Raw genomic sequence first — 25,984 nt, 5'->3', positions numbered from 1 at the left:
AACATACGTATTTTGAGTAAATTATACCAAAATATTGCGTCTGATAATTATGGCATAAATATTTATGGGGTAGAATATATAAACTCGTGTGATGATCTGTGAGTAACAAAGCCAGCCATAGCCGCAGTGACAAAATTGTTTTGAATAATGATGTAGATGTATTGACTTCACGGCTACAGTACAGTTTCACTAAACTGTGGGTTTTATTGTAGCTTATTTTCCATTATGTAATGCTTACCTTTGTTCTATATTGTGGCAATAAATCACATAACTGAATTATGCTGCCCTCTACTGGTGGTGTTGACGAGTAACATACTACGAACTACATTTCCCAGCATACATGAGAGTAAAACGTATACGCCGTGCTGAAGATCTACAATCATGGGGATGGGCCTAACGGCGTTCAACTGCGCTTGACAGCGACCGACATGTCGTTATGAGATCCACTCCGTTACGCAGACGTAGAGCCTGGTGGCACACAGCAAGTGACTATCGGGCAGACTGAACTGCGCGGCAAAAGAAGGGGGACACAAACAAAAACATGTGGCTGAGGCTGTGAGAAAACGGGTACGTATTCTCTTACACATTGGTCACATTTTGCGTTGAGAAGTGCTTAGAGCGAGTCGGTGTTGCAGCATACTGTGGCGATATGTTTCGCGAGAGTGCTAGGGACATAAGCGTTATCCAAAAGTGGCGAGTTCAGCTAACTAGCGGCTCGTTAGCCTGTTAGCCGCTTCTGACAACAGTCGTCATTCAGCCATCTGCTCCCGAGCTGTTTACATCAGTGTGTGGCTCACTTTGTGGTTCGGGATATTTCCGTAACGTTACTTTATCTCACTTATTTAAATAACACATTATTCATTCAATAAACTAACACCGATAGCAACCTGAAGTGAGTAACGTTTGCTAACTTAACTTAGTAAAGTTAGCTAGTTAGCCTACACTAGCTAACCAGGCGGGCACATTGATTCATTAAATTGAGTATTTCGGTCTGTTCTGAAAGACGGTAAGTATTGGTGATGTTGCAGAGACATTTCGGCGTATCAATCGGACTCACGAGCTTCGTAGAGCTCCTATTAGCCGCTTTGAATTGACTGTAGCTCCGTTTGTAGCAGTAGGAGTGCCCCGCCCACCAAAGCGCCATATAGTCCATGTTAGCGGCATTGATGTAACCAGCGTTATGCAACGAGTCAAGCTGCTCGACTGTGGGTCACTGTCTGGCTTTATCTCTTATTTGTTTAGCGTGCGGCAGGTACAATTACACGGGCTAAATTATTATTTCCGACATTTTTAACGAGGTGTTTAATAATGCCGATAGGTCTCCGTACAACTCCGAAAAATATATACGACACAAAGTGACGCATTTCTTTTTAACTTATAAAAACAGAATAAAAGTATTTATGAAAAAATAATATTACTTTTTTCGTATGCAAAATAAAATGCTTTTTTTACAGTCAGCTTTTAAAAAAGGAAGTATACATATGTTGTAATGAGGAATTATAAGTCTGGCAATATACAATATTTACTGGTCAACAAATCTCACATCCAGACCCAAACCAATAAACAATGTAGCTGTTAATAAGTATTATGTGTGTATCCAGCTCCGATATGTCTTATCCTTTGTGCCATAGAACCCAATTGTTTCCCAAAAACTATTATAAGACATAAAGATGAGCCAGTCTGTTGCAGTGGGTGACATGTTCCTTCATTTCCATGAACACACACGCTGTAGTTTATTTTTGATTTAATCTCACTTACACTGTCTTGCTGCCCAATATACTTACAAGATATGGATAAATCCACTGCTGTAAATAGTCCACAACAAATAGTCAAGACAGCTTTATTTGTATGGCTCACATACACCAATCAATAAGATTTAGATTTATTTTACAATATAACAGTAAAGACGAAAAAGATATAAAAGATAAAATACACAAAATCCTCCTGTTTAAGTAATGTTTGCTAAATATTTTCCAACTTTAAACTGCATCAGTGTGTAATATTGATGTGAAGTTGATCTGACTGTTGTGTAACATTCAGTACTGCAGGTGAGGAGAGCATCTGAGTTGACTGCCAGTGGACATTATGGGTTTACACTCAGCCCAGAAGAAGCACTTCCCCTTACGGGGGATCGACGGTGTGGTTCAGCTGTTCGACGCTGAGCTCCGCAAGTCTGAGCCAGATCTAGCCCTTCTCTCCCTGGTCCTGGGATTCGTTGAGCACTTCCTAGCTGTGAACCGGGTCATCCCCATGAATGTTCCTGGGGTGCGGTTTGAACCACTGGAGCCAGACTGTCCCAACTCCTGCTTCCCCACAGTGGAGCTGGGTATGATTTCTGCACTGTATGAACGCTTCACAGCCCAGATCCGCGGTGCGGTGGACCTGTCCCAGTACCGGAGGACTGCTGCAGGGTCCAGCAGGGAGCTGGTAAAGAAAGTCTCAGATGTGATCTGGAACAGTCTGAGCCGCTCTTACTTCAAGGACCGGGCCCATATCCAGTCCCTCTTCAGTCTCATCACTGGTATGACAAGTATTACAATGAAATGAGTGTTTTTGAAGATGTTTGTAATGGTAAGAATAGACTTGAAAGTAATGATGTCATACTGATGATTAAAGTAATTTGTTGTTACATTTGAACCAGGTACCAAACTGGACAGCTCAGGTGTGGCATTTGCAGTGGTGGCAGCCTGCCAGGTTCTAGGTCTAAAGGATGTCCACCTGGCGCTGTCTGAGGACCACGCCTGGGTGATTTTCAGCAAAAATGGTGAAGAGACAGCTGAGGTCACGTGGCACGGAAAGGGTAACGAGGACCGACGAGGACAAACAGTCACAGCAGGAGTCAGTGAGAAGGTGAGGCTGACCTCGGCTTACCTGAAATAATAATGAACTGTTCTCACAGCTCTTAAAGAAACACCCAAACATAGTTTAAATTCAGGATACGAAATAGTATTTAAGTTCAGTTCTTTTCTTTTTTTTCTTTTTTTTTTTATTTATTTATTTTTTGTGTTATGGTGGATGCTTTTCACACTACGGTCATGTCTCATTTGTGATATCTTGTGCTTCTTTTTCCAACATCTCTAAATAAACATGAAGGTAGCCCTTCTTAGATTTAGATTATGACAGAAAACTGCACAAACAAATTATTCCATGCTTTAGCTTTCAGACAAACAGACTGAAAATATTTTATATTAACATTCCCGTGAACATGTTTGTGTTTCACTCAGAGTTGGCTGTATCTGAAGGGCTCCTACATGAAATGTGACAGAAACATGGAGGTGGCCTTCATGGTTTGTGCCATCAACCCTTCACTGGACCTGCACACTGACAGCTCTGAGCTCCTGCAGCTGCAACAGGTGAGCACTGCCACTTGTAGTGTGAAGTGGGTTGTTTCATATCTGCTTTTTTAATCTCCCGGAACACACCACAGTTTTCAGTTTCACCGCAGATGCTGGCGGAAGCGGTGACCTAAATGTCAAAGAGCCAGTCTGACATGGAACAATTTGACTTGCTTGTGTATAGAAACGGGAAATTTACATGACAGTTCTCTTTTGTCCTGCAGTTTGATGCCTAATGTGCCATTTTCCCTCATGATTACTGATTTCTGCACAATCAGAGCTGTATTTCTTTTTCACAACTTAATTTTTTTCCCCAGTTAATATCCTACTCATCAGGACATACTGTAATGTGTGGTACTGATTCCCATATAGGATTTATCTGGTCAAACCATCCTAAATAGTTTTGTATTATTCCTCACTCTCAACCATGAAGTTATATGCAATTGTGTAGTTTGGAATGTCAGAATGTAGACCGTTAATAGAGAAATGGAAAGAGACACCTGTAACACCTGAAATTACATATACTCTTAATGTCATGTTATACTCACCACCTGCTGCTCTCACTTGTTTTTTAACATAAATATTATTTCCAATCACTTCTTTGTCGTCTTATTTTAGATTGCTGTTAAGATACCTTAAATGAAAACTTAACACTTCCTGCAGTAGTTTCACATTAAAAGCCTACCAGGAAAAGACAGGGTTATGCCTTTGAGCTAAATGAAAGCTGTTAATGTGAAAGATCTGTGCTGGAAGTGATTCACTGACAGTATCACAACAGTGTTAAAGAAACAGTACAGTAGAAGTGACTGAAAACAATATTTCTTTTAATGAGGAGAAAGCGTTCTCAGCAGAGTGGTTCATTTTGGGGTTGAGCCAAGTACTTAGGTGAAACGAATATCTGATTCAGATAATGTACTTTTTAAGGGTGTCAGTTTCGCTTAATTTTAATTCAGTTTTTAAGAAAAAAAGAAGTGTTGCAAATTAAGGCCTGCTCCACAGTCGATGTAAGTAAAGAATCACCACCTGGCCATCACTAATAAAGTTTCACATGGTTGCAAACACTTGTGAAATATTGTGTATGTTTTACCTGATAACATCATTGGTATATTATCAGTCAGTGTGTTTCTCTTCCTTATCTCTTTGTTTTTCTCCCTGATTAAACAGAAACTCCTGTGGCTGCTGTACGATCGAGGTGATCTGGACAGGTGAGTTTATGTTGATGAAGTTAGTAAAGCCCAGATCAGACCAAAGATTCGCAATGAGATGAATTGAAGCAGGCAGCTACTTGCAGTGCGCTGCTGCAACGTTCTAAAAACCTGCAGGTTCACACCAATGCAGCCAGATGAGACAGTATCATCTCTATGTAATAACTCTCTGTACTTCTGATTTCTACCTTTTCAGGCTTATTTTATGGCTGAAAATAATTTGTAGCTTCTTAAAATATGAATGAGAATAGTGATAGTGAGACACTGGCTGCAGCTGCATTTGTAGTAGTGATGAGGCAGTAAAAAAAAATAGAACAAGCATCAGATAGACTGTATTCATAATCAATATGCCACAATGATATAAACAACCAGCACCAATTAATCAGTCAATGAGAATGTTTCATGTAGGGGGACACCAGGACACCATTAGGACAGAAACAGAGGGCGGGGACAGAGCATCTGCTGCAGCAAGTGAGCACATCATTTGCAGTCATTTTGACTTGACCAGCAGACTTCACTACAAGCTGATTGGCTGTTGAGTCTGGTGACGTGCTTTACACTTTAATGCCAGCCACTGGCGATTTGACCAGCTGAGTTGCACGTGACACCATCAGCCGGCTTGAGTCGAGCTCAGACCAGCCAGTTCACACACTGTGGCAACTTTCCATTGCAACGTTGTAAAATGATTTCGTCTCGTCACAAATCTTTGGTCTGAACTCGGCTTCTCAGTTTCTATACACTGCCTGTCCACTATGAAGAGCTGATTGTGTAAACTTACCAGATTTCACAACCTCCTCCCTTCCTGTACTATGTTCCAGGTATCCTATGGCCATGGGCACCCTGGCAGACCTTGAAGATCAGGATCCAATCCCAGGCAAAGAGAACCCCTTGAAAATCCACCTCAAGGTCAGTCTTAAGGAGTCTCTTATTTATTTTCAATTTGACAATTGCATGACACAGTCATATAAAAACAACAACAGATTGGTTTTCTTCACTCAAAACTCCCAAGTGTTTCACAAATCTTTATAGATCAGGATGTTAAATAGGAGGTAATTTTTTTTTCTGTGCTCTTCTCTCACTCTCTCTCAGGCTGTCAGTTCTGCTCAGAAGCACTACAACAACGAGCACATCTACCCCTACATGTACCTGGCTGGTTTCCATTACAGACACAGGGATGTGCGGGAGGCTCTCAAGGCCTGGGCTGAGGCAGCTCAGGTCATGCAGGAGTGAGTTCACACTGCTTTAAACACTAATATGTAGTGTGTAGAATGAATGAGTTTCGTGCTCAGATGGAAGTGTGAGGTCGTATTTTCAGTCTGGGAAGATGAGTACACAATATTTTCAGCATTCAAGTACTCGTTTAACGTGTAGAGTCATCACAGCCTAACCTCCCACATGTTAACATGACACTTCTAAAAAAAATATTATATCATTGTGGAGCTGCGTTCAGCATATTGCTTCAGTATTGCTGCAGAAACAGCCCCAAAATCGCCATCGCCAAACCCACCAGACTCCATTTAAATAAACAGTAATTTTAGAGTGTGTAGAGCCAGCATATTTTCACATCTAACTGGGTGAATTAAGGGTTCATTTCAACCAAGCTGGAGTTGGTGATTGTTGGAACAGAGGAAAGACAAACCAAGGCATTTTTCGAGTTTTATTTGGTTCCTGCCAACTTTGAATGAAGTGTGTGTTATGACAAAATTACTGTTTATTTAAATGGTGGGTTTGGCAATAGCGATTTCAGGGCTTTTTCTGGTTTAACAAAAAGCATCATACTTAAACAAAAAAGGTCTATTTCTGTAGAGGTGCTTTCCATAATGTTGTCAGACACTTAGGATAAAAAATTAATTTATGGGGAAATATAGGATCTAGGTTGAAAAATTCTAAAGTTATCCTTTAAACTGATATTCTCAACATTACAGTGAACTATGCTGGTGTTTACAGTAGGGCTGTTGTAAATCAGAGTATGGTAGTCATCGAGCAGCCTTAGGTGTTATTGCAACAGATCAACACAAGATGGCAGTAAATGCAAAGCTATCTTCCCTGTCCCTTGTGTGTTGACTACTAAAAAAAAATTGAAGACAAAATGCATTCACGAGCCATCTCATCTGAGAGCTAAGTATCAAAGTAAAGTGATGTGACAGCTGAGTTTGAGCTCTGGTTGGGGTTGTTCTCTGTGGTGATTTTCCTCTGACATCAGCCACAACAAAGCCCAGTCCCAGTTTGTTGGAGAGGGTGTGGCAGTCGATCCAGGAAGTGTCCAGCATCCTCACGCTCTCTCCTCCCCTTTAAACACACTGTTCATGAGCTGCAGCTAAAAATACCAGGACTGACCCAACACACCACACCACACCACACATTCTCTCCCCATCTATCAGCTTCCTTTTCCTGCTCTTCCATTGTTCTTCAATTTCAGCTCGCCCTCTGTGCACCATCTACAAGTGTGTGTGTGTGTGTGTGTGTGTGTGTGTGTGTGTGTGTGTGTGTGTGTGTTCACAACAGTGGATTCTTTGTAGATTTTGGAGCAAAGTTCACTTGTCTGGACTGTTGGAATGTCACTGGTCAACATTACATCCTGAAAGATATAAAATGATAAAAGAACTCTCTTAATCTGAACTCAGCGCAGTGATATCTTTTGTAACAGAAGAGACACTCAGTAGATGAACAGAAATTTGGCTTGTAACATGACATTTTCAGTCTTTTCTTCTTTCTTTCCCCTCGCTGTTATTTAAAAGTCCTTTTCGTCTCACCTGCACTTGCAGCTATAATTATTTCCGTGAGGACGAGGAGATCTACAAGGAGTTCTTTGACATTGCAAACGATGTTATCCCCACTCTGCTGAAGGAGACAGCTGCTGCTGCAGAGAGTCCTGCGGAGGGAGCAGAGGGAGGAGAAGGAGCTGACAAGGCAAGTATTTCCAGCCACAGAGGAGGGCTGCAATCCAGCAGATTACACTTTCAGATCTGGTCATCTTATTTCATTTACAGTTTTTACTGTTTGGGGAGGGGGCTGTCAGTAGGACAAAATACACCTGAGAATCCGACCCTCCCACCTCCTATTAACATGTGATATGTATCTGGATAATGATCTGGATCTGCAGCCTACTTATAATGAAACTGTTTGAAGTGGAGATTTGTGTCTCACTGAATAAAAATAGCTTTCAGCACACAAAGGTCTCATGTAAAAATAAGTTGTTACTAAATATTTATACCCACTAACTGCCAGATTGTTTAGCTGAATGAACCAAGTGAGAAAGCTTGTTTGTATATGTATAACTTGTTTAGAGTGACACCACATAGAATATGGTTGACATGTTACAACTGACATGATCAAAATAAAATGATTAAAAAAAAAAAAGTTAAACCTTATGGGAAATACCTTCGTTGCATTTAGTAATGTAAAATCTGTGCGGCTGTTGAAACATCACCAGTATCATGTGACACACACGGACCACACTGGCATTGTGTCACTTCTAAGGCCGCGCCACCTCTTGGGGAAAGAAACGTGCTGTCACATCAGGACAGAAACGGGAAAATGTCGAAAAGCTGTTGTGTGGCGGGCTGACCAAAGCTTTCACACTGAGATCTGATGTTAGCTTGGGTGGGAGGCCGCTACAGTACAGCAGCATCAGACTGACGTCCCCAACTAAATCTCAGCCTAGATTAAACAGTTGGCTGTTCACTGGGGCTGGGTATCATGTAGGTTTTTTCCAATACTGGTCCTAAAACGGTACTTTTAAAACAGTACCGGTGACGAAATGGTGCCTGAACTGACCATACATGATGTCCAGATAGGAAATATTTGCCCACTGTGTTGGGTCATTGATCCACTTGGACCAGGGGAGCCTAGATGGGCGTGACAGGGATCAACCTTAATCTGTTAAGGTAATGTGTACACTCAGGTTCAGGCAAGGTTGCAACAAAATTATTAGGCATGTCTATTGTTTATCAATAAGCAAATGCATACAGATGTGTCAAAATTATTATCCATTTCCATTTATTATCCATCTGTCGGATCTTCAGTCCCCCCCCCCCCCCAACATTATGGAAAAGTTATGGGAAATATTTTGAAAATTCATTGGTCAAACTGTGTGGGAACCCTGATGGGGTCTAAGTGACATGTACTGTGATTTCAGGAGCAGCCCAAGCAGGCAGCTGCCCTCTCAGCACTCCAGGACCCAGAATGCTTTGCCCACCTGCTGCGTTTCTATGATGGTATCTGCAAATGGGAGGAGGGTAGTCCCACACCGGTCCTTCATGTGGGCTGGGCCACCTACCTGGTCCAGTCTCTGAGCCGCTTTGATGCTCAGGTGAGAAACCCAGAATAGCTCTGCCTTTGTACTTCAGCTGGCTGGTGTGTAAATGCTTTGTAGCTAAAAATAAGTGTGGTCTGATTCCAAAGGTGCGTCAGAAGGTGTCGATCATCACCAAAGAGCCAGAGTCCCAGGATGATGACGACCTGTCCAGTGATGACCCCCGGGAAGGCCGCAGACGAGGCCCCAGGAGAGAGTCCAAGCTTGATGAGCAGAGCTCTCCTCCTGCTGCTGCTCCCACCTCCCCATCCACCCAGCCTGCAGCAGCTGCAGCAGCCCAGCCCAAGAAGGTGGGAGAGGGCCGCCGTCGCTCCTCCCAGAGCCTGCGAGGCGGAGACGCTGACGCTAAACCCAAGTCCCCTAGCCCGGACTCTTCTCCCTCATCTCAACAACAGGCATCCCCCTCTCCTGCCGGTCCTGTGGTTACCTTCCAGAGTGAGAAGATGAAGGGCATGAAGGAGTTGCTGTGTGCAGCCAAGGTGAACTCCAGCGCCATCAAGCTGCAGCTCACCGCCCAGTCACAGGTCCAGATGAAGAGGCAGAAGAGCACACCAGCCGGGGATTACTCCATGTCCTTCATGAAGCGCCAGCGCAAGTCACTCTAGACATGTTGATTGTTGTAGGAGGAGTTGTTGAGACTCTGTAGGACATACTGTGAACAGCAGCACGGACACCCGATTAACCTCGCTTTTGTTTGTGAAACTTTTTACCAGTGTTTTCATCCAGAGGTCCAGTTCAGTCAATATCCTCATTGATCCGAGCAATATGACCTGTACACTTGAGTTAAGCACCACATATCAGGTTTGAGCTGAAGGAGCGAAGATTCTGTTTTTATTTAACTACAGCCAGGGAGAAAAAGATTTTCTTGGGAACTGCCTGGTTTGTTAGATTGTAAGCACTCATTCATCATTAGTTTGTGTTTTAATTGGCAGCCAATTGCACACTGACTATTAACTTCTCATTGACTCACGTGGATGTTTGAAGCCAAAGTAATGAGGATGACCAGAATACAACAAACAGATGTGTAAATATTACCTGGTACCATTAGGGACCTGTCCATGACTGAAGCCTTGGAAGTAATTAATTTAGGATAGTTACTGTGTAACATTGTCCACTTCTGCTCTATCAACAGCTTCTTTCTTGCTAGCTCTATGTTGCCTTACTTTGCCTTTGTTCTTTTCTATAGTAGGTGGCCTATAGTTTGGAGGATAGCTAAGCTAGGCCTATTTCTAATGATTAGAGAAGCCCAGGAAGACCATGCACTGTTGAGACGGAGCCACATTAGGTGGCCCTGCTACATCCTATTTGCTTGATGACTTGTGGTTTTTGTTGTTTTTGTATCTGCAAGTAATAAAGACCTGATGAAAATGCAATGTGTTGAATCTGATGATATGTAAGTGCACATGTTCATAGGTTACTGAGCTGTAAGAAGCTGTAAAAATGTCCATCTGATCAAGGTGTTTTCAGCTTGGACACTAGTGGGTGTGCCATTTTCTATGTTCAGCAGAGAAGCAGGTCTCCTCCTCTTCAGGTATCTTCATCGTCATTATATAAACTAGAATTCCTGTCTCCCAGTTGTATGCCTTTGCAAACCAGTCAAGTTAAAGTTACACTTTATATCCATGTCTGTGTAGACCCATATGTAGCCATGACAGTTTACAATGCTTCAGATATGGATGTTGCTGTAAAGAAGCTACAAATTCCAAAACATGGCTACTTCAAAATTCTCTGAGCTGATGGCACAGAGGATCTGTACAATCAGCACAATTTCAAAGTGAACACCTAAGATTGGTGTCAGGTCAGTACCTGACTAAATCTCTCCCCTTCTGTGCCTGAGTTACGGTGTTGAATAATGGTCAGAAATGTGTTTTTGTAGAACATTATGATGTCACAGTGAAGTTGTCCTTTTGGATATAAAATGTCATCACTTCTTCATTTCATTCTCTTAGACATTTGTGTGAGCCTTTGCAATAATCACTGCACGAATTCTTGAGTTAAAACCAAAAGCATGTTTTTTGAGGTCACCGTGACCTTTGACCACCAAATTCTAATCAGTTAATCCTTCAGGCTAGGTGGACGTTGGTCCCACATTTGAAGACATTCCCTAACGGCATCGAGACACCGCGTTTGCAAGAATGAGATGGACCAGGCCACAGTGACCTTGACCTTTGACCTCTGATCCCCAAATCTAATCAGTTCATCGTTGACGACCAGTGGATGTTTGTGCCATATTTGAAGGACATTCTTGAGATATCGCACACAGGAGAATGGGATAGATGAACAACCCATAAATATAATGCAGCAAAATTTCTCTCTCAACCATAAAGAATAAATATGAGATAATGGGTCCTAAAAATAAGATATTGAATTGCAAAAAAGAAGAATAAATAGCAACCAAATTTCTAACAATTTACTGACTGTACAGTCATTTGACTAATGGGTGGAGCAAGAAGAGAGAAGTGCTGAGAAAAGCTTTCTGAAATTGAAACTTAAGTATTTATGTCATGTAGCTGTGGTTTAACAGTGATTTTCATGAGACACTTGACAGTTGCAGATTAAGCAGTGATTAATCTGTGACAGCAAGCTCAAGTGCATCGGTTAAACTTGAATGGGACCGCATGTAGTATGGTTCTATGTCATCAATCAGTATGAACACAACAAAAAAGTTAATAAGACACAACAGATTCAAACATGACATGTTTTCAATACAATCATCTTAAAATCCCACCACAAGGAAAACAAAATGTGAAAAATGGAATAAAAAATATGTAACACTAGCTTAAGATGATAAGATAGTATGTCAATATTTTAGAATGAAATTCCGACTTTTTAGGTTAAAACTGTGAGGTTTTTACTCTATTAATAATCATTAAGTAAATTTTTGACATTGTCAAAGTCATGAAATGCAAGGTCAGGACTATGACACACCAAGTATTTGAAAATGACATGATTCTCTGCAAATAGTGGTATACATCGAATTTTTAAACCAGCGTATCAATTATTGATTTATTGGAATGTTACCATTGTAAGTGAGAAAAGAGGTCAAATATTTAGCTTTTTATCATAGAATTATTTTTACCATTTTCATATGCTTGGGGCGGCACGGTGGTGTGGTGGTTAGCACTCTCACCTCACAGCAAGCGGGTTGCCGGTTCGATCCCGGGCGTGGGAGCCCTTCTGTGTGGAGTTTGCATGTTCTCCCCATGTCAGCGTGGGTTCTCTCCGGGCACTCCGGCTTCCTCCCACAGTCCAAAGACATGCAGATTGGGGACTAGGTTAATTGATAACTCTAAATTGTCCGTAGGTGTGAATGTGAGTGTGAATGGTTGTTTGTCTCTATGTGTCAGCCCTGTGATAGTCTGGCGACCTGTCCAGGGTGTACCCTGCCTCTCGCCCGATGTCAGCTGGGATAGGCTCCAGCCCCCCCGCGACCCTCAAGAGGATGAAGCGGTTAGATTTTCATATGCGAACATCTGCTAATTTAGCATTATACATCTGAGGAGGGTGTAGGTTTTGTTTCAACAGCAGAGGGAGCACTTATGTCTTATGAATTTTTATGCACCAATTTGTGCGTTTAGTGCACCAGCCTGAGTTTTCACAGACCCCTAGGCGGTCCTCAGAGTTACTGCAAGGGGTGTCACCAAATTACTGCTTGATCATTTAAATTATTATTATTTTTTTTAATTTCAGTATTTTCTTTTAAATGTGTGTCTGAAAACTCACATCAACATGAATCCAACATATTATTAGCTGAGACTGATTTGCCTATTCATAGAAACCCATTTAATTAACAGTACAAAACACGATTGATAGGCTAACATTTACCCGTGAATCCTTGTGCAATCATGTGAGTTAGCTAATGCTAAATAACTGTGCCACACCTTTTTTTTTTTTTAACCGTGAACCCCCAAACGTAACGGTAAACTAGTTGGCTAACTGTTACTTGCTATTAAAGCATATTGGCTAATTAGCTACATTATTATTCCAAGAGTACAGACATTCTTGTGAGCCACGATGGATTATTTTGTAAACTTTTGAACAAGAAACTCCGACACATCGTCCACCTCAGAAAAATAAAGCACAGAGGGTGAGGCTAATGCACCAAGTCATGCTACAACTGCTGCTGACTTAACAGCTATAGGCTACATACAAAGGAAGATTAAGGTCATGTTTAAGAAAAAGAATCTTAAATTTTGAGGTTAAAGTCATTATATTACGAAAATGTCATTGTAAAGCTACCGATAATAATATTATGCAATTAAACTCCTAAAATTTAATTTTGTATTATTTCAACTTTATTCTTGTAGATTTAGTACTAAATTCTTGTAGCATTATGACTTAATTCTTGTAGATTTACGTTCTTATTCTCGTAGATTTACGACTTTATTCTCGTAATATTTTGATTTTGTTCTTGTAGATTTACAACTTTATTCTCATAGAGTTATGACTTTATTCTCAGAGACTTACGACTTTATTCTCATGGATTTACTACTTTATTCTCGTATGTTTACAACTTTATTCTTGAAATCTAAGATTTTTTTCCTTAACATGGTTTTAAATCCTCTTTCATACAAACAAGAGAAGACTTGAAAATATTCAGAGAATTCTCCTAAGTGCAAATCAGTTTTACAAAATACATGTAATGGGGGGGGGCGGCACGGTGGTGTGGTGGTTAGCACTCTCGCCTCACAGCAAGCGGGTTGCCGGTTCGATCCGGGCGTGGGAGCCCCTCTGTGTGGAGTTTGCATGTTCTCCCCATGTCAGCGTGGGTTCTCTCCGGGCACTCCGGCTTCCTCCCACAGTCCAAAGACATGCAGATTGGGGACTAGGTTAATTGATAACTCTAAATTGTCCGTAGGTGTGAATGTGAGCATGAATGGTTGTTTGTCTCTATGTGTCAGCCCTGCGATAGTCTGGCGACCTGTCCAGGGTGCACCCTGCCTCTCGCCCAATGTAGCTGGGATAGGCTCCAGCCCCCCCGCGACCCCCAAGAGGATGAAGCGGTTAGAAGATGAATGAATGAATGAATGAATGTAATAGGGGGTCACTGCTCCATTGCTCTTTGTGCTAAGGGATCGTCGACCTAAAAAACGTTTAGGTCCATTGCTACTTTCACGTTTTTATTGGAGGAGACAAAGGCACATGTAGTACATATTGAGGGGGACGTGTCCCCTGACCCCCTTTATGCAATCTACACCCATGCATCTGAGGCTAATGGGGAGGTTAATAGTTCCATGTATTCAGTCAAAAACCAAAGCCTTGGACATTTTGAAGTTCAAATTGTGACATACTATGTCTAGGAGATTATAAGTAAAAATGATGAAATAATAAGCCACAATTTTGACTTAGTAAGGCTTTGTAAATCAGATTTATGTGACAATCTTATGAGATATGAGGCTAAGTCTGTATTACACCACAATGCCAGAAGTTTGGCTTTTGTAACTCAAGATTATGAACAAAGTTAAAACTTTGACTTAGCAAGTCAAAATTAAGTCAGAGTTTTGATTTATCCCTGAGACTTTTATATGTTATAGTTTTAATTCACCATGAGTTAGTTTTTTTAACCACTCCTACCTTTGTATCTTTTTTCTGGTAAGCACTACAGTAGGGAAGTGAAGGTCGACACCACAGTTCAAGTTAAACGACCCGGGTTGCAATTTTTTACAGTGTGGAGTGTCTTCGCTCATGCGTGATGTGACTCGAGCACCACTCGGGACTATCTGCTCACACACACACGCCTGTAGCGTGTCAGTGTGTGTGTGTGTGTGTGTGTGTGTGTGCCAGCCGGATCGATACACCAGCAATTAGTCAGCTCCAATTAGTTCCCATTAACGAGCCACACAGCCAGTCAGGAAGAGTGCGTTCATCTGCTGCTGCCTTTTCCCCGGACTACAACAACTGGGATGTGTGAGTAGAAAGCCCGCCAGGCTCACCCACAGCACCCAGAGGTGTCTCCAAACATGGACAGGATAGGGGTGTCGTTCCTGGACCCTCTGGATGACTACGAGTTAATCCACCGGATTGGGTGCGGCACCTACGGAGATGTGTTCAAGGTGAGCGAGAACATTTCCTCGTGTTTTCACCGCAGCACACACACAGAAATATAACCTTCATCAGGACGTGTTATAGTTGAGCAACAGAGATTCTCCCACTGCACACACACACACACACACACACACACACACACACACACACACACTTCCTGTCATCAAGGTGAAGCTGTATCTAGAGAAGTCTCTGATATATATCAAATAAAGTGCTGCATGTGAGAGGTTTTTATTAAGCTGAGGCATAACATCATGGAATCCTTATTATTGCCTCTGTAACGTTTAAGGAGCATTTCTCCTACAGAGCACACACTTAGTCATATCTCAGAGTACACACCATGTCAACAATATTTTTCATAATAGGAAAATAATACTGAAAATTGTCCAATTAATTTGAATTATAGTTTTGGAAATAAAGTCAGTGTAAAGGATATGAATCCAAAACATTTTTGTGTGTGAGTGTGTGAGTGTGCCATTATGTCATTACAGCAAAGCCAGTTAACTCTTTAAACCCCTCAAAGAAACCCAGGATCTCCTTTAACATTTTACAAGACATAGTTGCCAGCCTGTTGCATCAGTTGTGCCACAGGTTCATGTTGTCTTTATAAAGGTGGACAATATGCATAAAATCTCCTACAACAATGTTATTTTGTATTGCAATATTGATATATATCACAATATTTCTAATCAGCAGGGTAAATCAACAGTTTATAGATTAAACAAAGGCCCCCCAATATGATATGTAGGTCATGATACAATATTATTGCGATTTTGTTTTGCAATGTATTGTGATAACATATATTGTGATATATTGCGATTTTATACCTTTTTCGACCGCAAATTAAGGAAAACCGTGTCAACATCTGTGTTTTTCTCATGAGATAGTTTCAGTGTGTCTTTATTGCAGCAACATGTATCTTGTGGACTGAAAAAGCAGTTTATTTTATAATTCTAGTAGGCTACCAAACGTTTGATTTGTATTTACAACATTAGTATTGTATATAATAAAATATCGATACTTGGCGTTTGTGTATCGATACAATATTGCCACACAAAATATCACGATACTATACTGTACTTGCTTACTGAAAGGTATTGAAATACCTGACTGGAACTGCAATGATTAGTTGAAGATCAGCGGTTCGATCCCTGGCACATCCAGTCTGCATGTTGAGAACCCCAAATGTTACGTGTGTGTAAATGCTTAAGCTGAGTAGCAGGTGGCACCTTGTATGGTAGCCTCGGCCACCAGTGTAGCAATGTGTGTGTGAATGGGTGAATTTGGCATGTAGTGTTAAAGCATTTTGAGTGGTCTGAAGACTAGACAGGCGCTATAGTCAGTTTTTTTTATACAGACACATGGAGGTGTTTCACAGCAGTATTTGAGCCATGGAACCTGGATGTTTTTAGCAAACTGCACCTGCTTTTTCAGCAGCTTTCGTGGCACTGAACATGGGTGTTTAAAGCCAAAATATGATCTTTTCCTAACGATAATCAAGTGATTTTTGTGACTAAACCTAACCTAACCACACATTCACCACAGTCTTGTTTAGAAACATTAAGTTTGGAACACATCCACTACACAAAAATGTACAAATGAAATGTATTGGTGGTTTGCAAAACTTACAATACATATATGTTTTTTTCTGGTGATCAGGTTGTGGTCAGACAAATCAAGCAAACTGAATGTATCATTGTGGGCTCTAAGAAACTGTAAATGCCACTTTTTCATTACTTTTTATCAATGAATACTCAGTTGATTGAGAAAATAAATTAGCAGATGAATCGATAATCGTATTGTATCGTAATTGTCGTAGCCCTGTATCTGACAAGTCAAGGCACTTGATGTCAAAAGCTTAGATATCACAACATAAATGGTCTCAAAATCTCTAATGGTTGACAAATGTATATCTAATTACAGTTTTTTGTGGTCATACCATGTGACTTTTGTTTTCAGTAGGAACTAGCTCACGTCGCCTCTTTTCACTTCATAATTTGAGTGTCAGGATGCAAACATCCTGTGCTGGTAACCCGCCCCGGTGCCTTGTGCATCCTGCTGAAGCAACACAAGAATTTGTATTGTTTCTTTTTTTATTTACACCAAAACCAGAAACATGGGAGATTTTATCCTCAAGACGAATGTCCCATCTGCTTGCTGTAGAATACTTCACACATTCAACCTATTATAAAGTATTTTCTGTTTCCTTCCCATGAGAACTATGCGCTTTCAGAGCACTTTCAGTGGTTTGTTCACGTTATGTTCTGGGCTGAACAGTCAATCAGTGCAGCAGCAGCTCCGGAAGCTGTTCTGCCTTCATACACATGGATGACAAGTGAAGTGAAAGCCGACATAGTGTGTTTGTAGGACAGCTTCAGTGCTCCTTGTCATAGATTGTTCATGTGTGTGGAACTCTAACGGAGGGATGAACAGCAGACTGTGAAGGTCATAGCTTTAGCATAGCAGCGAGCCTTTGTATTTGTTAGATTCTTCGCTTAGGTTTTGTCACTGTCTGTTGGTGAAGCTGTTGGGTGAAACTTTGGCTGCTGTGTTGTTGTGTTTCAGAGATTTTCAAGAGTAACTTTAATTCTTGAATTTTTGTTCCTTGTCTTCAAGGAACAAAAACCTTCTTTCTTAAACCCAAATCCCACATGACATTTCTTCACAACTTTCTACATTTACTCTTAATTGAAAAAATCTGGAGGTGTGGAGTTAGAAAGAAGTGATCTAATCAGACCTCTGTAGCTTTTCCTCTTTGCTGCAGGCTTCAGGCTGTGTTAGCCACTACTAATATAATGCATCCCAATCTCAGACTCAGCTGTCAGTGGTGGAGTTGCATTATGGGCATGGAAGAAGAATTAGGGCTGTAAATCAAGTTTCATCACGATATGATATTATATCGATTCTTTAGCCAATGATTCAGTATTTGCTGATATCACAAATGTGATTTTGACACAGTTTAATTTGGGGGTCTGCGATCGATATGAGACGTTATTACTACTAAATATCCTCATTGAGCCTCATTCACCAACTGTTCTTGCTCTTGAACAAATTGAAGAGAAACTTAAGAAGATATTGGTGAATGAGGATCAGTTGTATTTGTCTTGGCTGCTTGCCGATGTCTGCCTGGCACAAGGCCACTAGCCCTCTTTGAATCTTTGATAAGGGATGTGTTTGGATGGAAATGGTGACACAGACGTGCAATAGGAATTTCAAAATAAAGACGCATCTTAAACGATTATGATAATATGTATCAATTTTTTTCAGTTTGCAACAATTATATTGGATTGTTGATCACTGAATCAGTATATCGACCCAGTATCATTCGTCAAAATTAAAGGATACTGCTAAATCAGTGGAGTACTCTTTAAAAGCTGCATTGGTTGATTTTTTGGCCACTTGGGAGCAGTGAAACAAGCTGTTAAAACAGCATGGTAAATTATAACCTTATAAAAGTGCTAACCTGTTAGCAAGCAATTGCTTATTTTCACATTCAGCAGTTACAGAGCAATGTTAGCTTTTATCTGCATGTTAGCGGCAACCTGATCATTTTAAGTCCAGTATTCAGTCTCTATTAGCTTTGTTTTGGTCTCCACCAACTTCTGAGAAAAATATCTGACTCTTCAGGTATTATAGACTTCATTAGCTTCACCAACTAGTTCCTAAGTGTGTCTGTCTGCTATTAGATGCTGAGCAGGTAGTGCACAGTGGCTTTATCAGAGCTTTTTTTACTGAAAATAACTGCTAATGGAAATAAATATGATGAGAGCGAAAAGACTCAGCCAAAACAGGTGCAGGCTGTAAAACCAAAACAATGTGCAGACTGATGCTAAAAAGCTCCTTAGATTTGAGGGAAACTCATCACTCCATGTGACAGTTTACACTTTAGGGTGCTGTCACACGTGCGCAAAATTAACTTTGGCTAATAGTGACCTCCCATTCACTTCCATTCAGTGTAAGCAAGGAGCAAATAAAACATCAGCTACTGGTGGCAAAGTAAATTGGCATCTTTGCTTTGCATCAAGTTCAACTCGGGATGCACACTAGTATCAGCATGTCATCTGTTCCAGCTGATATTGGACTATAGAAACTAAAGGAATCGGCCAACATGCTTATTCTTATTTTGCACTATGAATGAATATTACATACATTGAAAAGCATTCTGTTTCTTGTCTCCATCTGCTGGTGGCCCATCATGATAAGAGTATGCATTTATAATATGATGTTGATTCCACTATAGAAGAGACCCGATGATCACTAAAATTGGGTGGGGAAAAAAGTGGATATATCAATATCAATATTGGTTATTGGCCAAATAACTTGTTATATATCGGCATATCAGATATCGGCAAAACATTGAATATTGTGCGTACCTAAGTTCAACTGTGGGGAACTTTGACCGGCATTTGCAGCTTCAACCAATAGCAAAGAAGTATGCGTGGCTAATTCGCTTGAATGTCATTGGCTGTATTTTTCGGAGATGGAGAAGACAGTGATTATTGCCGTGTCTAAACAGCTGATACTATATGAAATTGGCCATGAAAAATGCAAACTGCTCATAAGCATCTGAAACTACACACAGTGACAGACAATAGCACATTCTCACTCCCACTGCTGCTGTTGGTGGGTTTAGTGGAACTGTAACTGCAGTCGTCAAGGGTGAAACCTCAGGACATGTGACAGTGTGGGCTTTCAATGGACTCTCATTACACTGCCATTATTCAGAGGAAACTTAGCTCAGAACTCATGTGTGTGTGACGCTTTTAGTTATCTTGATTCATGTCCTCCTGTGGCTCTGACCAGCCACAGCCAGTCCAAATGGAAAGTGTTTCTGTCCTCAAGTGGTGATGGCGAAGCAGTTCAAATACACACAGCACTGTAAGCTGCCATTTTAGCATGAGGAGTAATTGGATATACCGAGCATTTAACCATAGATTGACTGAACTTCATTCAGCAGTAAGATTATGAGGTCATGGTGGTATTCAGGGTTTTTTCCCAGGAAGAAAGCAAGTATCTCTGCCCTCTGTGTGATCTGTCTCCTCACGGATTTCCATTGAATGTTGATGGAAATGGGAAAAAAAGCCTTTGTTATTTGTATCTGATGAATTGACACCCAAACCCAAAAAGAGCAGCTTGCAATACCTCTGGTTGAGGTTAATTACAAAGTCCAGATTATAAAGCACTGTCAAGATAGCTTGTTAGGCTGTGCACTGAGTAATCATACTCCTGCAGAGACACACAAAGCAGTAGAGTTGCAGATTTTGTGCGGAGGAAGTGAACTTTTCTCAGAGAAGTGCTGGTTCCATAGAGGTTGAAAAACTCTATACCTTATCTAAACATCACAAACTCATGTGTAAGCTATTGTGCACAATGAGGTGTACAGCTATAAGATAATACTGGATAATGTGGGGGTGCAGTGACTGCACCCTGCAGCGACTTTGATGTCACAATGAGGTTGTCAGGTTTAGTGTCATCTTATCTGTACAGAGACACTGTAGCCAGATACATGAGTACTTGGTGGCTGGATATTGGTCGAGGAATAAGTCCAGTGTTGTCATTGTATTTTAATGTCGGTGCAGTTATATTTGCATCGACTCTCTAGGGCTGGAATTCTTAAAGGCATCTCAAGATTTGATGCCAATTCAGAGGGCTACAATGCGAGTATAAAACAAATGTCGCTGCATCTTGAGACATAAAAATGTTTGGGTTTTGGGTACCTCTACTACCAATAACAACATTCCCAGTTAGGGAAAGGGTGAAAAGTAAAGCATGACAGCATTTGCCAGGGGCCCCCTAATCATTAAATCTGCCCTGAACCCCCCCCCCCCCCACTCAAATTGTGGCTATGTGGTGGTCAGAAACACCGGTCAAGCAGGTGGAGGTATTCATTTCAAAATAGGTGCATTAGTGGCTTGCTTTGACATAACCACAGCGGTTATAAAGCAGAGCATGGATTTAATTAGCAGACGTACTTTAACTTTATTAGTGTTACAAGTTATTATGGCAAACTTACACACTTTGAGTTGCAATGGCAGAGTGACACTGTCCCTGTAGGCTCATTGCTCATGCTTGTTGACTGTAGGGAAGTGAGGAAGAGTTAAGTTAGCATATTCAGCATTCAGAAGTTCATAAGTCCACAGAGTCCTGTCTGTGGATGTGTCGTCTGTCCATATTCCACCATGTTCAACACTGCACACCCTTAGGTCCCCAGCAGTACATCCACTAAGTGTGAAATGGATCAGATGAACAGTTGTGAGATATGCAAAGGATACACATACATAGATTCCTTGGTCTACAGTTAGACAGCCTATTTGTAATGATGTGTGGCTCCATGGCGAGCTGCTATTCATCTGTTTGATTGGGTGTAGCGGCAGTGCGTTATTCCATGCTGCATTTCTATTGATTGGTTAGCAGAAGTAGGTGGTAACAACAATGACACAGTGAGATGGTCATCCCAAATTTCTGACACTGTCAGAATTTTATCCTAGGCTCTCTTTGATCGCAAGACTGTGACAACGGCCATCCTTGAACCTCTCTCACTGTGCAATGTAGGGCCATGGTTTTAGAGCCACGACTAAAGATATCGCCACGATTCTTTCACATTGGTCATCTTTCGTCAGGGACAGCTCAAAATTGCACAGTATGTACAAGGCTTGTACTTGTGTACTGTGCTTCTGTATGCAAGCTTTAAAACCAGGGGGTGCTAGTCGGATTGTAACTGTCTGCTGCTTATTCTCAGCCATCCTCACCAAAACTCTAGTAGTAGCCTATTTTAGGACACAACCACAATACGCATGTTTACGTCTTTTAGACCTCCCCATCCAGTGAGTTCAGCCGTAAGGAACGTACAGCCCAGACTTACAAAATTGCTTCAAGGAATCAACATCAATCAACACCTATTATTGATGCGTAATCTTTCTAGAGAATATCTCAATGCATTTAAGAATTGATGTTTTTTCCCATCCCTACTCTCGTCCTAGGTAATACCCAGGACTGTGCATAAATGTAAATAAGCATCTGAATAAATACACATTGAAAGTACTTATTGCCATGACACTGATAACAAGTCTGTCTTTTCAACAAAGTGTATCATTCTTGTTATAATATACCACATTGCTCAGCCCAAGTGATGGTTGATCGATCAACCCAAATACAAACATTGTCAACACAGTCAGAAATGTTTCAATGCGAGTGTTTGGTCACATGTGGCAAGTGTCTGCAGTCCGGCATAGCTATAAAAGCTGGCTGTTTGAATTGCCACTCGTTTTGCTTGTAGTCACCACTGGTAATGTGGTGTAGCATGAAGCATCAGTATCATAATCTCCTGTAGTTTAGCATACTGTGCTGTAAGCAGAGATTTAGAACAGTGGTTTAACTGTTGACCAGATCTATGTTTGAAGTTTCCTAATAAATTATTAGGTTGATTAGATAGGGTTGATGGGGCTGCATGTGTGATTTATAGGAAATTATGTTTAATGTTGCACTTTTATTGTAAAGAGGGGGCTTTTTACACAATTCACTGTCTTAAATTGTAATTGTGTTTTGGCAACATATAAGAAATGTCATGCCAATAAAGCTTATTGAATTAAATTGAATTAAAAAACTGACTGAAAATGTAACAAGGTGAACACACTGTAATATTGTAGTATGTTTGACAACCACAAATGCTGTGTCAGCCACTAACAGTAGCATGCTGACAAACAACATAAACAGAAAAAATGCTAACCGCACTTCCCATTCTGATACGTCTGCTAGTTGCCGACTGGGGACACAACAGACTTGGCTCAAACATGTATGGCTGTATCGCTGTGGTATTTCCGCTAATGCTAATGTTAGCCATCTTCATGTGCATGGCTCTTTCAGCAATCACCTTAGCACAAACAGTGGTGGGTGGGGTTTCGAGGCCAGATTAAGAATTTCTCAATGGGGGAGAAAAAGTAGATCTGCTTCCTGCCCCTATTCAGATTTTTTTTTAACCTTTTATATGGGTAAACAATATTGAACAAAATATTAATCATAGCAAAGCATAGTATAGTATTTTTACATCCTGTAAAATATGTCTGAAGGGGAATTTTAATTCTTCATAAGGTCCAGTATAGGGTGTTAGCATGGCAACATGCTTATCTTGAGCATCTTAATATGCAGACACATTTAGCTCAAAGCACTGCTGTGCCTATGTAACATCATAAATCTGCTAGCATGACTGTAGTTTTGTGTAAGAATGGACTGAATGACTGTAATATGAAAGCCTTCACTCCTTTTGACACAGGCCTACTCCAAAAATGATCCCCGTTAATATCTCCCTGACATTAGCCACCATAGGCTGTGTTTATTTCTCATTTCAAAAGCTGCATATTCTTATTATAATGAGCAAAATAACAAGCACAAGACTACATTTCATTGCCTTGCTATCTTCAGTCTAACATCATGTCAGTGGCCATTTGTGCCTCATGCTTTACAACTGCGTTTAAATGGGGTGGTCTCATTATGAAGAAGTTACATGACTGTAGATCGTGTCATAGTGCAGCCGTTTGGGTGCCTCATCAAAGTGCAGTGAAGCTTCCGCTCCATATTTGTATGTAACCCTAAACTGCTGTTATTTCGGGCTTAGCTATCTAAAAACCATCTCAGAGACGTTACTATCAGTGTAGTCACAGGAAGGCCTGTGGTAGAACAGGAAAGAAAACAGGAAGTGACTGCAGTCAAGCCACAGGTTGTGTTGAGGCAACCTGCTTGTCCCATTGGTGACTGCCTCGTTTGTTGTGGAAGCCCAGATTGAAAAGCAGTCCATCTGACGTCAGTGCAGTTGCTGAATGGGGATGACTGATGTTCCCAGGAAGAATTGAGGAAGTTGAAAACACAGTATAGCTGCTTTGAAACAACATCCACCATCACCTCTGATGTATTATTGTGAAAAAACTTGGTTCACAGACCTGACTGGGTGAACTGGTAAGGGTTGCTGCTGGGATATGTTCAGTATGTATTGAATGTATCTTGGCTCTACCTAAGCAATATGTCAGATACTGTCCAACTGTACTTTATATTTACACCTCAGGTCATGGAAGTGGAGTGAATGTCAACTGACTGCAAAGCTTAAATGCTTAATTGTGTTCATGATAATACATTGTGGAGTTAATATTTAATCTGGGCTCATTGTTGTATTGTTGCGTCTCACTCAGTATGTTTACATGCACAGTTAAGTAGAGATATTATACTGTAACTGGACTAGACTATTTAGTTGGACTACTGTCCTTGCCCCAGTATACAAGCATGGGAGGGGAACTAATTTACTGACCCAAGTATATCCAACTCTGCTACGACAGGTGGTGATATGCTCCCTTTGAGCTTGTCAGTATTGGACCTTTTTCCGGTTGACCTCTTACGTCTCAGACCAAACAACTGAACAAGTTAGCTATGGTAAGTTAGCAGCAAACTGGTACCATAGTGGACAACTTTATAGCTCTGTACATTTTGTCCATCCAAAAATGCACTCCTGCACTTCTGGGTCAAAGCCTGGGGCAGAAACTGTGAAGCATGCACAGAGCACCTAGGCCAGTTTGGGTTCGATTGATTGTATACATGAAGGAGTAATTTGACTTCCAATCACATTGTCTGGGTGTGTTAGTCCAACCTTGAGAAATTCGATTTAGTATGATTTCAGTCAGACAAACGTATTCACATGTATTTTTTTTTTTTTTAAATGTTTTAGTCGGACTAACACAATGAATTGATTTCTCTAATGTCATGTGAACATACTGAGTGTGCAACTATAGCTAGTTTTTTGAGTTGTTGATAGTAAATAAAAAGTTCAATGTAAATAAAAAGCTCAGTGTGATTTATGTCAGAATGAATTAAGTCCCTTTGTGTTGGATTTGTACATTTTTGTCTTTGTGTCTCTTAGTGATAGTATCAAAGAAGATAGTTCACCCTTACAATAAGCTGGTTTATAAGACACAGTCAAAGAATAAGTCTGTAGTAAGGAATACCGCTATCAGTTTCACTCTTGAACTCACCTGGGACCTGTCTGGGACTGCCAGTAGGAAAGAGCTCCCTCTCCAATACTATTTGTATTGATTCCTGTGTTGTGGAATCAATACAAGGTTAAAGCCAAGGTGAGACAGCAGGCGAACTAATTATAAGTCTTCATCATCAAGATAGCACACTGAGCAGTTGGATATATGCCCAGGTTTTCTTATTTTGGTGGGGCAAGCAGGTGGCAGAGCTCCAACAATGACTTAGTGTCTTCAAACTGTGTTTTATGGAAACTGATGTACGTGACAGATCAAACAACAATGGACTTCAATCTTTCTTACTTATTGAGATTTACCAGCCCATTCTCAATAAATGTGCTCATCACAGTCTGGCTGAAAGTCTTGTTACATGATTACTGCATATTGGTTTTCTGAGGGCATTATCTGGCATGTCTGAGGGTATTGTGTTAAGTAATGTAGAGCCATTTTGCAATGCTGTGCAAAAATGCAGTATGCCTCGTCTGGGACATAGAGCAACATGATACCAGCTGTGTGAAGGCACAACATCCAGTGTTTCAAAACCACAATAGTGCACTCTGCTACAGAAGAGATATACTCTTATCTGTCATGAACCAAGGAGCTGACATATTACCTCGACTGACGTTGGACGTTAATGAAGTGATTTAGAAAGCAAATTTTGGTCTAGAAGGTGCTTCAGTGTGTGTGTGTGTGTGTGTGTGTGTCTGTCTGTCTTTGTGTGCAGAGTCTATTCCTCATGATGCTGCAGTGCAGCACTGCAATTGGGTCCCATTTTCACCCAATAATAACGTGATCTGTATCTGGATGTTATCTAGACAATGACATCCCATCCACAGGCTTTTGCATTTACACCTGGTATTAATAAGGAGATTTTAAAATTAGCTAGGCGGGGCTGGTAGACAAACATAGCACATCCGAGGTCAAGGAAAAAAATGCCATGGACAGCCTTCACTCATTTATAAGTGACTTTTTGCAAGGGAAGACATGCGGGTTACGTCTACCACCTGTCGCTTTTGCCTAACTAGCATGAATTATCAGGAATAGGCAGAGTAAGGTGACCTTTCAAAGTTTTTT

At 40.9% G+C, this 25,984-nt stretch overlaps 2 protein-coding genes across 6 annotated transcripts in view; both read left to right on the top strand.

Annotated features, from left to right (window-relative positions):
* Nucleotides 1–285: 285 nt before the first annotated feature.
* On the top strand, nucleotides 286–10,217 carry men1 (multiple endocrine neoplasia I). The gene is made up of 10 exons (XM_049569067.1): nucleotides 286–567; nucleotides 2,041–2,521; nucleotides 2,642–2,850; nucleotides 3,225–3,353; nucleotides 4,500–4,540; nucleotides 5,359–5,446; nucleotides 5,630–5,766; nucleotides 7,306–7,450; nucleotides 8,679–8,852; nucleotides 8,945–10,217. The coding sequence occupies exons 2-10, from the start codon at nucleotides 2,086–2,088 to the stop codon at nucleotides 9,458–9,460; spliced, it is 1,875 nt and encodes a 624-aa protein (XP_049425024.1). The 5' UTR covers nucleotides 286–567; nucleotides 2,041–2,085; the 3' UTR covers nucleotides 9,461–10,217.
* Nucleotides 10,218–14,486: 4,269 nt separating this feature from the next.
* map4k2 (mitogen-activated protein kinase kinase kinase kinase 2) overlaps nucleotides 14,487–25,984 on the top strand; it is a 48,963-nt gene continuing 37,465 nt past the window's right edge. For all 5 annotated transcript variants that reach the window (XM_049568139.1, XM_049568137.1, XM_049568135.1 and 2 more), the window contains exon 1: nucleotides 14,487–14,908. In XM_049568139.1, the coding sequence (XP_049424096.1) occupies nucleotides 14,816–14,908 (93 nt within the window). In that variant the 5' untranslated portion in view covers nucleotides 14,487–14,815. The remainder of the gene's footprint in view (nucleotides 14,909–25,984) is intronic.

Source organism: Epinephelus fuscoguttatus, linkage group LG23 (genome assembly GCF_011397635.1).
Source record: "Epinephelus fuscoguttatus linkage group LG23, E.fuscoguttatus.final_Chr_v1".
In the NCBI taxonomy this organism is placed as follows: domain Eukaryota; kingdom Metazoa; phylum Chordata; class Actinopteri; order Perciformes; family Serranidae; genus Epinephelus; species Epinephelus fuscoguttatus.
Note: the sequence above shows the minus strand (reverse complement) of the source record. Positions and strands in the feature narration are given on the sequence as shown.

Excerpts from the sequence above, each read along its gene's own strand:
- men1 (XM_049569067.1), top strand. The coding sequence starts at position 2,086 with ATGGGTTTACACTCAGCCCAGAAGAAGCACTTCCCCTTACGGGGGATC. Across the intron at positions 2,851-3,224 it reads CAGCAGGAGTCAGTGAGAAG|AGTTGGCTGTATCTGAAGGG; the intron begins GTGAGGCTGACC and ends TGTTTCACTCAG. Across the intron at positions 7,451-8,678 it reads GAGGAGAAGGAGCTGACAAG|GAGCAGCCCAAGCAGGCAGC; the intron begins GCAAGTATTTCC and ends CTGTGATTTCAG.